The 12,496-nt window shown below is 38.0% G+C and overlaps 1 protein-coding gene across 14 annotated transcripts in view; it reads left to right on the top strand.

Moving 5' to 3' along the window:
• Positions 1–12,496, top strand: part of Zir (Zizimin-related) — a 326,985-nt gene that overhangs the window by 277,949 nt on the left and 36,540 nt on the right. For all 14 annotated transcript variants that reach the window (XR_011039375.1, XR_011039379.1, XR_011039374.1 and 11 more), the window contains 6 exons: positions 2,072–2,206; positions 3,180–3,332; positions 3,482–3,640; positions 5,255–5,360; positions 6,812–7,033; positions 7,383–7,492. Coding sequence is in view for 4 of the 14 variants with exons in the window: in XM_068345898.1 (XP_068201999.1) it covers positions 2,072–2,206; positions 3,180–3,332; positions 3,482–3,640; positions 5,255–5,360; positions 6,812–7,033; positions 7,383–7,492 (885 nt within the window). In the remaining 10 variants the exon portion in view is untranslated. The remainder of the gene's footprint in view (positions 1–2,071; positions 2,207–3,179; positions 3,333–3,481; positions 3,641–5,254; positions 5,361–6,811; positions 7,034–7,382; positions 7,493–12,496) is intronic.

The following is a 12,496-nucleotide window of genomic DNA, read 5'->3' as shown; positions in this document are numbered from 1 at the left end:
TGTACAGTAATGCAAAATTATATTTTTCCTCATGCATTTTATATTGCATATAAAAATGTTACTTGGACATGATGTATGTATGAAATTCTTTTAATAATTTTTACTATTTTAATTTCTATGCATAGAGTTTATCACTGAATAGTTTACATATGATAGCTATAAAGTTGTTGTGTATATTTTTTTGTTTTTCATTACTGCATTGCATAGGGAGGGAAACAGAGTGAAGGTTGTGTGCAAAGAAGCGCAAAAGGTTTGAAAATGTATGGCTGGGTGCTGCATTCCTAATCACAAATATTTGACACTTTATTTGAATATTATACAGATCTCTGAACCATGAATAACTGAATCCACAAAGATGGAGACCTGACTGCATAAGAGAAACAATGGAAGGTTTATTTTGTTGTGTCAAACATAGGAATCTGTCCATTACCAGAACTAGCTTGGATAATATTGTTAATTTTTTAATATTTACAAAAATCTATTAAGAAAAAGCTTACCTAGTCTGTACATGAGGTCTCACAACATCTCTTGATTCTCTTGATACCTGTTCATTTTGAGAGAATCTGGCAGAATCTCTATCTATCTTTTAAGGACATTGCTACCAAAACACTTTATATTGGTTTTAGCGTCGGTTAAACACATTAGTGAATTACAGGTGTTGTCGGTCAAGGAAGGCTTTGTGGAAAATAATATGATCTTGTCTCTTTTACCTTCCTTTAGAGCCCAAAATGATTTAAGACTTAAAAAGAGTCTTCCTCAATTTTTTCACATGCCTTCACAAAAACTGGATGATGACAGTTCAGTAGAAAATATTTTTCCTTTGTCCAGTAAGAGCTGTACAGGTGTATTTGGACAAAAATAAAGGTAGAGGTAGTGCTCCTAACTTTTTCTGTTGGCTGAAGGTTCCTAATCGCCCGTTAATCAAAAATGTCATGTCATTCTTAGGTAAAATTTGGTCGCTGGAACTCTCACGGAATTTGATCCAAAGAATATAAAATGCTGGAAAATGAAGGTAGAGTGCATGATATTAGGAGTGTAGCTGCTTTACTTCCTTTAACTTAAGTAGAAATCTTTCTCTGAAAAAAGTCTTAGCAATGGTCCAGTGGTGTACCAGGTTGGTTTTTACCAAACATTATTTTGAAGGAACATGGTTTGTTTATGGAGACCATTTGGTATGGTCTAAGTAATTTTGAGTTCAGTTAATTTATTACTTGACTATATATGAATCTGGGGTTATATTTAATATTTAATTTAGAATCACTCAGAAATATCAGATAACTCAAAAGTAACATTTAGAGAAAATCTAGAATACAGTATTTTTAATTACTTTAGTAAACAGTCTCGAGTCCAGTCTTGTATTTTACAATGGTTTGTCAGAGTAATCCAGACAAGTAATCTAGAGCAGGATAATAATCCTTAATCTCATTGCATTACTTGTACTTGAAATTATCCCTCTCTTTCTTCAATTGCTCCCCACCTCCAATAGGGTGTTGGAATTAGCAATGTGGACATCAGGGGAGTTACATAGAAATAAACAGAATTTAATGATAAAAATTTCTTATTTCTGTACTTACCTGATGTTCATATATGTGCCCACCCTCCTCCCAAATGACTCATGGTACCAAGAGGAGGGATAATATCAACTTTAAAACTGAAGACAAGTATCTGATGTGGCAGCACTGGTCTTTTTACTATTTACAGCTCGAAGCCCTTGTTAAGGGCATGTATTTATTGATGCGATAGAAAATGGGAAATTTTGAAATTTGCAGGCAAGTGTCGATTAAAACTGAGCTTCTGGAGAAGAGGCAATATGAATGTCAGGTGAATGTAGAAATAAATTTTTATTAAAATTCTGTTTGATTGGCAAAATTTGTAGTTCAAATAGTTGAGGCTGGCTTGCCCCCCAATATTACAAACTATTTAAAAAACATCACCAAGTCACATATTTGGTTTACCTTAGCTATTGATGCAGGTATGAGTAAAACTAAATGGTATGTGACTATGAACAAAGTATTTTTTCAAAATTTTTACTTATAATTTATTGTTTTAAATTTTGTCTGTATATTTTCAGGTGGTAACTAATGCTGACCATTTGCAAGGACTCCTGACAGTTGTATTTAGAGTTCTGCTTCATGCCTTAGCTTCAAACCAATCGACTCTAACTCTTACAAATATGTTCAATACTCAACGTTCTCTTGTTGCGAAGGTAAGGGTTTTTCATAAATTAGTTGACGGTATTTAAATAATTACTTTATCATTAATTTATTTTATGGCTATGCATCATCCCTGTAATTCAAGGTGGTCCTCTGTTAATTTAGGAGGCTGAATATATAACTTAGTTTTTATAGATATTTCTTTGTATTGTACCAATTTCAGCATCTCTCTTTCCAATATGCATCCCACTGAATTTTTTGCTTTCAAATATTGTTATTAAAAGGTAACACCACTATTTTCTTAAACAAAAAGAAATCACTTCTTCTAAACCTAGGGGATTTTTATATAAATGCTAATAGTACGTATTTTCTAGATTTCGAAAAGGTGTCGCAAGTAAAAGGTTCAGTTAGACTCATTCTGCCAACTATGTCTTTTTATAAGGTTCTAAAAAATTTTCTTAGGTATTAGAACAAAATAAATACCCTTGATGAAAGGCTTAGCAATACTTAAACTACTCGAGTCCCACAACATTTAAAAAATATTTAGTTTTTACTACAGAAACCAGCAGGCTTATAAGTTTTATTGAGATCAGAAAAGTTTTACCAGTAGTACCCAGACATATTCTGTCTCCAAAACTTTTAGATCTTCTTCAAAATTAAATTCCTTAAATATTTTAATAATTTTTTTTAAATGTTCACAATATTTTATCAACATTTTCCAACAACTTTGAGTGCTCTTGATTTATTATAAGAGAAAAAATACATAGGAATGAAGAAATTATCTGACCTGCGCATTTTGTCAAAGGTTGGTGCAAGTAGTTTATATCAAACCAGTCAATCTTAAGAGATCCATGGTATCACTTTTAAAGTTTCTTTTAAATATGTCATGACATGTTTACTGCTGTTAAGTGTTATGTTATTAACATACTGGTGTCTTTTTAAGACATGTTTGCTACTGATAAAAGTATGATGTTCCTTACTGGTGTCTTTTTTATGACTTTTATATCACTAATACGTTGTCCACAGTTCCCAGGGTTGCTATTTGATGAGGAAACTGAACAGTGTGCAGATTTGTGTCTACAACTCTTGAAGCATTGTTCTTCTTGTATATGCAAAGTGCGGTCTCATGCTGCTGCTTCCTTATATCTTCTCATGAGGCATAACTTTGAGATTGGAAATGTAAGTTTTAGAATTTGACTTTCTATTTCAAGATATTTTTGGGTCATGTAATTTTCCTGTTTCAGGTGATTATACTGCGATGTATGCATTTGGATATAGTTCGTTGAAATTTTTTTCCATCATAAATAAAATTTACATTCTCTTCCAAGAACTTTGCAAGAGTAAAGATGCAGGTGACCATGTCGTTAAGCTCGTTAGTTGGTACCTCTCAAACCTTTAATGAGGCCTACTTGAGACGATCTCTCAAAACGATTTTGACTTATGCTGAGGAGGATGCTGATCTTCAGGACACTTCTTTCCCTGAACAGGTGCAGTATTTTGTTCAGAGTATGAATTTGGTTGCCTGCTTATTTGGAATCTTAATTGAATTTTTTTTGTTTACTGGAAAAAAAGTTTTGCAATTGTTTTTTATTTACCTTCTGTCATTACTAGTCCATGTAGTAAAATAAGGCTGGGAATGAAAAGTTTAGGATTTTTTTTTTATGTAATGGTTCCTCGTGACTTATTTATTAAGCTGCCTAGTTGTTTTACACAGCGTAAAAATGCGATATTTGAATAGTGTCTTGGTAATCTCACATTAATAGATTAGATATGATAAATTATCTAAGAAATGTGTCTAGTTATCTGTTGTAAATACTTGTCCATGGTACTGCAAAATGAAAAATATTTCTCCCATCATTTGCCATTGTGTCAGTCATGTAAGTTTTGATGAATGCTGATATCATTGTTTTTAAGCAACAATAGTTTCAAAGTTTTTTGTTGAAATACTTTTTTTTTTTTTTTTACTTAACATTAATCATTTCTATTTTTTGTTATTGACAGATGTCTTAACTTTGAAGTTAATATTTTCTATTGGGTGATTATCACTCATTTCCTTTTTTATATGAGATAAATCTTGAGACCTCTGGAGTGATAAGAAGAAAGGAAAACAAGAGGACATTAATTTATTATGTTTGAATCTTATGTACTTTAAGGTGGATACCAAACAGAAGCTGAAATAATATATTAATAATTATATTTACAATTTACAATTTTTAGGAGTTATAGTTTCAAACTGAAAAACTGATAAAAATCATTATCATCAAATCTAACACTTTCCTGTATCTAAATACATATTAGACATATAACTGACCCTTAAATTATATACCGCATACAATATACAGTACGTTGAATCCCTCTCTCTGGTTATGGCTTATTTTTCCTTTGCCTACACATGCACCGAATAGTCTAGTCTATTTGTCCACATTTGCCTCTGTTCTCATACACCTCATAACACTGAGATTACAAAACAATTTTTTGCTGAAGGGGTTAGGTACTGTACTGTAATTGTTCAGTGGCTACTTTCCTCTTGATAAGGGTAGAAGAGACTTTTTAGCTATGGTAAGCAGCTCTTCTAGAAGGACATTTCAAAATCAAACCATTATTCTCTATGCTGTCTTATTTCTCTTCATCTTGTTTTTATTAAGTTTTTAGTTTATATATGAAAAATCTACTTTAATGTTACATTCTTAAAATATTTTACTTTGATTGTTCATTAGTTCTCTTGTAGTTAATTAATTTCCTTGTTTCCTTTCCTCACTAGGCTATTTTTCCTTTTGGTGCCCTTGAGCTTATAGCAACTTGCTTTTCAAATTAGGGTTGTAGCTTAGCTAGTAATAATGATAATTGGGTTGGTGATAATGATTATCTTTTCAAGTAGGAAAAGTATAAGTGACGCTAGCTTATTATTTTTATTGATTGCTATAATTTTACTTTTTAATACCATGAATGCCACAATGTAGCAGGGTGTAAATAATCACTGTTATGCCATTTATTAGCAGGAAATCAGCCTTTGCTATTGATATCAACCAGAGTACAGTACTGCATTTCTGAAGTATGTTTTATTTTAAATCTTTTATATTCACTAACCAATATTTTTGAAGGTACGTGATTTGGTGTTCAATCTACACATGATTCTGTCAGATACTGTGAAAATGAAGGAGTATCAGGAGGATCCAGAGATGTTGCTAGACCTCATGTACAGAATAGGTAAGCTTTTACTCAATATACGTTCCTCCAGCCTAAACAGGGACTCAACCGAGTTCAGCTGGTACCCTAGCAGTACCAGCTGAACTCGGTTGAGTCCCTGTTTAGGCTGGAGGAACGTAGAGAGTAGAGGTCCCCTTTTTTGTTTTGTTTCTTTTGTTGATGTCGGCTACCCCCCAAAATTGGGGGAAGTGCCTTGGTATATGTATGTATGTTACTCAATATATTTCTGTAAATATTTAAGGAAACTAATAATGAGGTGCTCTCTGATGTCATCATTTGTGCTATTGCAGCTTGATATTTTATTATAATTAGATCATCCTTCATACATAAAAATACCAACATAACATCAATACCAAAAGATCTCAAACCTTGTGGGAGAGGTAAAAACTTCTTGTCATTCATGAAAGATGGAGATTGTTAAAGACAGCTGGCCTAAATGGGTCTCCTGGAGCACCTAGATAAGACATGGGTACTATCAATAATGCCTTGATATAAACTTTTTAAGTTGAGAATTAAGATAAGATCAGGAATGCCTACAAACTTCTCTAATGAAAGAAATAAAACTACAGTACTATAAAATTGGAAAACGATAGAATTTCCTCCCCATTACCAATATTTTTTCCCATGGCTAAGATTTCTTTGGTTAACCAAGCTCTACATCTTGAATTTACCAGCAGTAAATGCCTTTTTGTTAAAATTTACTGTTTGTTTTAGCACATTAAATTGTTCTGCCAAAATGGTTAGGTTAGACAACTATCCTTTCTTATCAGTTGAGAATCTTCTGGATTGTAACTGTGATCTCAAAAGAAAACAAGACTGTACAGAAGCAGGTTTTTCCAAAATTTGGGACGTTACTGTAGTTTATTGATTTTAGTCTTCAATAAGTTGAAAATTTAGGTTTATAATCCATTTGAGTCAAATCTATATATAGAGCACACAGAAGAGTAGGCAGAGTCAGAACTAACTCGATTCATTTTCTCTGGAATCGTGTCTGTAATTGTTTCTGCTAAAATCTATAAGGTGATATTCTTTTATTATATCCTAAGTTAATATGTCCCGTTACCTCCTCTTGATTCTGAGAAAAATTATCCCTCGAAACTGTTTGATCATCCATAATATGTGTTTAGGAATAATTACCAAGTCATTTTCAAAGGTGCTTGCATTAAACAATCTTGAGTTAAAATTTGTTTTAACTTTTCCCCTCTTGTCAGAAAACTGTATCTTTGAAAGGTAAACATGATGAATACCATGAAAAATTATATGATTGAAATTCCATCTTTACCTTTTTAAATGTGTATTTAAAGATATTTAAAATATCTGTCTGCTTGATATTTTTGGTCTTTAGTATGGCTTTAATGATTGACTGTTATTTTTATAGTTGGTATCTAGTGGAACGGGAAGTATATTTTCAGCCCATTTGAATGACTACATTGCTCTTCTCTTCTAAACAGCTCGAGGATACCAGAACTCACCAGACTTGAGATTGACATGGTTAGCTAATATGGCCCAGAAACATGGAGAGAGAGGTCAACATGTTGAAGCTGCCATGTGCCTCATCCATAGTGCAGCTCTTGTGTCGGAATATCTTTACATGTTGGAAGATTGTCCTCATCTCCCAACTGGTGCTGTCACATTTTGCAAACTCTCACCAAATGTTTTGGAGGAAAGCGCTGGTATGAATCAATACATTATTCAATGAATATTCCTATTACTATATAATGCTAAAACATATTGTTTGTATTGCAGCACAGAAACCTTGAAATTGTAAAGTATTTCTTGTTTATTAGTGTTACAATTCTTTATTTATAAAACATTTTAAAGTTGTATCCAGTACAAATAATAATTATGTACTTTTGACATTTCAGCATTACAAAGTATTTCTTGTTTATTCCTTATACAGTAGAGTTGTTGAATATTTTGAAGGATTGTTTAGGACTTGTAGTGTAGCCAAGGACCAGTAAACTATTGAGACTTTGAAAGATGGTACAATAACTTTACTGATGTTACTTTTATGCTCTACAGTATCAGACGATGTTCTCAGTCCCGATGAGGAAGGCATTTGTACAGGAAAGTATTTCACAGAAAATGGTTTGGTAGGACTTTTGGAGCAAGCCAGCACTTCGTTTAATCAGGTATTTTTAAATATTTAACTTAGCCGGTGAATATATAATAGCTGAGCCTCCGGCGGCTCGACAGAAAAAACACAAAAACTCGCGAGCGATCGCTATGAAGGTTGCAGGTGTGCCCACTAGCGCCAACTATCGGCCAGATACCGCATATACATGTAAACAGACCCAATTCTTCTCTGTCGGTCTGAACGACAAGACGTACCATTACTCGCTGTATAACCTGGAGTTTTTCAACAGACTTGGTGAAGTACTTCATTTTGGTTTGAGCTTTCGCAGTGCAGGTGTTTTATCTTCAACTTAAATCTTGAACTCTTTTTTGGATAGATTTAATTGTTGATGACTTTGGATTATTTTTTTGGACTTTCTTTGACTTTTAAAAATGGCCGACCCTTCCCTTAGTACGGAAGTGTGTTTTAGGCTTTTAGCAATTATCTTATCACGTTATAAATTGTTGTTGTTAATTATAGATTTTCCTCTATATATTTTATATCTCAACCGCCTTTATTAGGCCTCTTCGATTAGCTTTCCATTTATAATAAACATCAAGATAAATTTTAATGATTTGTTTATATGCGACCTTACCTATTCCTCCCCTAATCCGAGAGTAGGCGGTCCTAACTTGGAAACCGAAGTTAAACAACGTTGAGCCCTTTCAATCGTAAATAACTTTTACAGAGCAAATGATTTAAAACTTATTAAATGAATATTTATTAGTAGATATTTTATGAAAGATTTTCTTTGAATAGTCTTCGTACTGTTTCAAAGATGAACTAACGTTTGGTTTATTTATGCTACGCAGTTTGCGCTCTATCGTTACGATAGAGAGAGAGAGAATCACGGTTTCACTTTGCAGAAAGAGTAAATCGTTTCTGACGTTTTGTTCATTCTTCTTTCAAACTTAAATGTTTTAAATACTAATTTAAAGGAACTTGTTAATTTTCAATTTCTTAGTCCTTTCAGTTTTTTCCTTTGGTCTAATAACCTGTTTATTGACGAAAGGTAAGTGGGCTTTTCTCTTCGGTGTGAAATCAAGAGAGAGAGAGAGAGAGAGAGACGGAGAGAGAGAGAGGAAGAGAGAACGTTCCGATCTTTTTTCTCGTCCCAAGCGAGTAACGTTGTTCTCGAGTCAGTTTTTTACTCTCGTCCCAAGTCTCTGTACGGGGAGAAATGATAAAACGTTTTTAGTTTTTATTCTCGTCCCAAGGCACTGTACGGTGAGAGATTGAAAACGTAGTTTTGAATGAACTAGTGTTTAGTCTCCTCCACAGTCACTGATCTTTTTATCTTAATATATGTTTGCTGTTTTTTGCTTGTATTAATGTGCTTACATTATACGACTTATTTCGCAATTATAACCTTTTGATGTAGGGTAGAATTGCGTGCTTCAGGTAGAAATCAGTTTTATTCATGCCTAATGTGAATTGTTGAAAAATTCGATTTCAGTGAAGTAAGTGCAAAACAGAAAATCGTAGTGATAAAGTGATAATTGCGCAAAGTGTTATCAGTGTTACGACTGAGGGTTCGTCTGTTCGTGCCTGTCGTTCGCCTAGTCCGGGACCTCTTGCAAGCTCCCAAGCCCAGGGGAGAAGTAATGTCGTACGACTTATGGGTTCGAGAGGCCTTGATCAGCGAACAGACGTTCCCTCTATGGTTTCAGGCGTGTCTCATCAAGACCGCCCCTACCATAAGACGAGCGAGACGATTTTCTCCTCGTCATCCGAAGGCTTTTCGCGTAAGAAACCGTGGAGCAAGGTTTCGAGGCCCTTAAAGCGAAAGTCAGTCCCTTCAGGACAGGTCCAGCGTCCTGGTTGTAGCCATTGGGACAGCTCTGACCCTATGCAGTCATCGGAAGACTGCTCGCCGTCTAAACAAAAGCGTAACACAGGCTCAGAGAGTCTTATTGTAGGCAAGGTTTTGCAGTCTCAGACGTTACCCTCGTCTCTTACCGCACCCATTCCCGTTGATCCTAAATGAGTTGTACGGCTAGACATGCAGAATAAGCTTGCCTCTCTTATGGAGGACTATTCTGCTGAGCAGGTTCACGATGATCCTCGCCGCTTAGCTGATCGAGATCCTGGCCGTCGGCCACCCAAACGAGCCTTTGCTCGTCCTGTTGACATTGACGTTACAAAGTCACGTCAATCATGTGATGTAAAGCCTCACTCGATGCAGTCCCGTGTTGACTCTCAGCCGCTTGTGGACGTTCAGCCGCTGCCGCTTGCTCTTGTTGACGTTCAGGACGTTCGCCAACCAGCATAGTTGACTTGTTTTGACGTTGAGCGTCAAGCACCGCAGTCAAGAGTTGTTTTGACTGCTCAGTCTAGGCAGTCAAGGCAGTCTCGAGTTGACGTCGAGCGTCCTCCCGCACCTGTTGTTGTTGCTGGTCAGTCCTTTAAGCAGTTACATGACATAGCGTCTTTGACTGCTACTGTTGCTCCTTTGCGTGTGGACTCTGCTTGTCAAGCATTGCCACCACGGCAGGTCTCTCCCTTGCTTGAGACTCGGCAATTGTCGGACAAGGTTCCTTCAGATGAGGAAGTTGCTGATCCCCCTCCTACTGATATTCCCTTGAGGACTCTGTCAGACGGAGAGGAGCCTAAAGCTGCTCAGCCCTCTATGGACTTTAAATAAATCATGCTGATTTTTAAGGATCTTTGTCCGGATCTTTTTGTAACTGCTGCTCCTCGTTCGCCTAAACGTCAGAGCTTACACTAGGCCTAGCTACTTCGAAGCCGTTGTTTTCTAAGCTAGTGCTCTCTCGCTCTTCTAAGAGAGCTTTACGTTTGCTAGGCGACTGGTTAATCACCAGGAGGAGTTTGGGGGAGACAGCCTTTGCTTTCCCTACTTTTAAGCTGGCTTATAGAGCGAGAGTCTGATATGACACGGGAGAAGTTCTCGGCTTGGGAGTTCCTGCCTCTGCCCAGATAGACTTCTCAAACCTCATAGACTCTCCCTGGCGCCTGGCCATGAGACGCTCCAAGTTTTTATGGTCGGCTTCAGAGCTAGACCATCTCCTGTTAGGAGTTTTTTCGAGCGTTTGAAGTTTTGCTGTACAATTATGTCATGCATAAACAAGGCTATCAGGGATGGCTCCAATAGTCTGACAGCCACGTTCTCTGCAGGAACAAGTCTATCAGGGATGGCTCCAATGATCTGGCAGCCATGTTCACTGCAGGAGTACGTAAGAGGCAAGTGCGCTCAATGTGTTCATTGTTAAGACAAACTTCACGATGAAGTCTACCAGGCTGTCTTGACAGCATTAATGGAAGGCGACTGGATGGTCTCTCTCGACCTTCAGGAGGCATACTTCCACATTCCTATACACCCGGATTCCCAACCGTTTCTGAGGTTTGTTTACAGGAATGTGGGGTACCAGTTTCGAGCCCTGTGCTTTGGCCTCAGTCCTGCTCCTCTCGTGTTTACGAGGCTCATGAGGAATGTGGCAAAATCCCTCCATCTATCGGGAATCCGAGCCTCCCTGTACTTGGACGACTGGCTTCTCAGAGCATCGTCCAGTCTTCGCTGTCTGCAGGATCTACATTGGACGTTGAGTCTGGCCAGGGAGTTGGGACTTTTGGTCAACCTAGAAAAGTCCCAACTGATCCCATCCCAGATTATTCTATGTTTGGGGATGGAGATTCGCAGTCCAGTTTTTTCGGGCTTTTCCGTCTGCCACCCGAATAGAACAAGCCCTGCTCGAAGTCCAACTAATGCTGAAAAGAGAACGTTTGTTCAGTCAGGAGTTGGAACAGTCTCGTAGGGACTCTCTCATCCCTGGAGCAGTTTGTCTCGCTAGGGAGACTACACCTTCGGCCTCTCCAGTTCCATCTAGCCTCTCACTGGAACAAGGACAAGACGTTAGAGACGGTATCATTCCCAGTCTCCGAACCAGTTAAGGCATGCCTGAAATGGTGGGACAGCAATATCAGTCTGAGAGAGGGACTATCCCTAGCAGTCAAGAACCCAAACCACGTATTGTTCTCAGACGCGTCGGATTTGGGTTGGGGTGCGACCCTGGACGGTCGGGAATGCTCGGGTCTGTGGACCTCAAGTCAGAAGAGCATGCACATCAACGGCAAGGAGCTATTAGCAGTCCACTTGGCCTTGATGAAATTCGAAAGCTTTCTTCGAAACTGAGTGGTAGAGGTCAACTCAGACAACACCACAGCTTTGGCGTACATCTCCAAGCAAGGAGGCACACACTCCCTCACGCTGTACGAGATCGCAAGGGACCTTCTCATATGGTCAAGAAATCGAGGCATCTCCCTGTTGACGAGATTCATCCAGGGGGACTTGAACGTCTTGGCAGACTGTCTCAGTCGGAGGGGTCAGGTGATACCCACGGAATGGACCCTCCACAAGGACGTGGGCAAGAGTCTTTGGGCTACTTGGGGTCAACCCACCATAGACCTGTTTGCCACCTCGTTGACTAAAAGGTTACCAATCTATTGCTCACCAGTCCTAGATACAGAAGCAATCCACATAGACGCGTTTCTACTGGATTAGTCTCATCTGGACTTATATGCATTCCCACCATTCAAGATAGTCAACAAGGTACTGCAGAAGTTCGCCTCTCACGAAGGGACAAGGTTGACGTTGGTTGCTACCCTCTGGCCCGCGAGAGAGTGGTTCACCGAGGTACTTCAATGGCTGGTAGACATTCCAAGAAGTCTTCCTCTAAGGGTAGATCTCTTACGTCAGCCCCACGTAAAGAATGTTCATCAAAGCCTCCCCGCGCTTCGTCTGACTGCCTTCAGACTATCGAGAGACTCTCAAGAGATCGAGGCTTTTCGAAGGAGGCAGCCAGTGCGATTGCGAGAGCTAGGAGAGCTTCTACCATCAGAGTATACCAGTCGAAGTGAGAAGTCTTTCGAGATTGGTGCAAGCCAGCATCTATGTCCTCTTCCAGTACCTCTGTAGCCCAATCGGAGATTTTCTTTTACATCTGAGAAATGTTCGCTCCCTCTCAGCTCCCACGATTAAGGGCTACAGGAGCATGTTGGCTTC

The sequence above is a fragment of the Palaemon carinicauda genome, chromosome 22 (assembly GCF_036898095.1).
Source record: "Palaemon carinicauda isolate YSFRI2023 chromosome 22, ASM3689809v2, whole genome shotgun sequence".
Classification (NCBI taxonomy): domain Eukaryota; kingdom Metazoa; phylum Arthropoda; class Malacostraca; order Decapoda; family Palaemonidae; genus Palaemon; species Palaemon carinicauda.
This window is presented reverse-complemented; position numbering and strand designations above follow the sequence as displayed.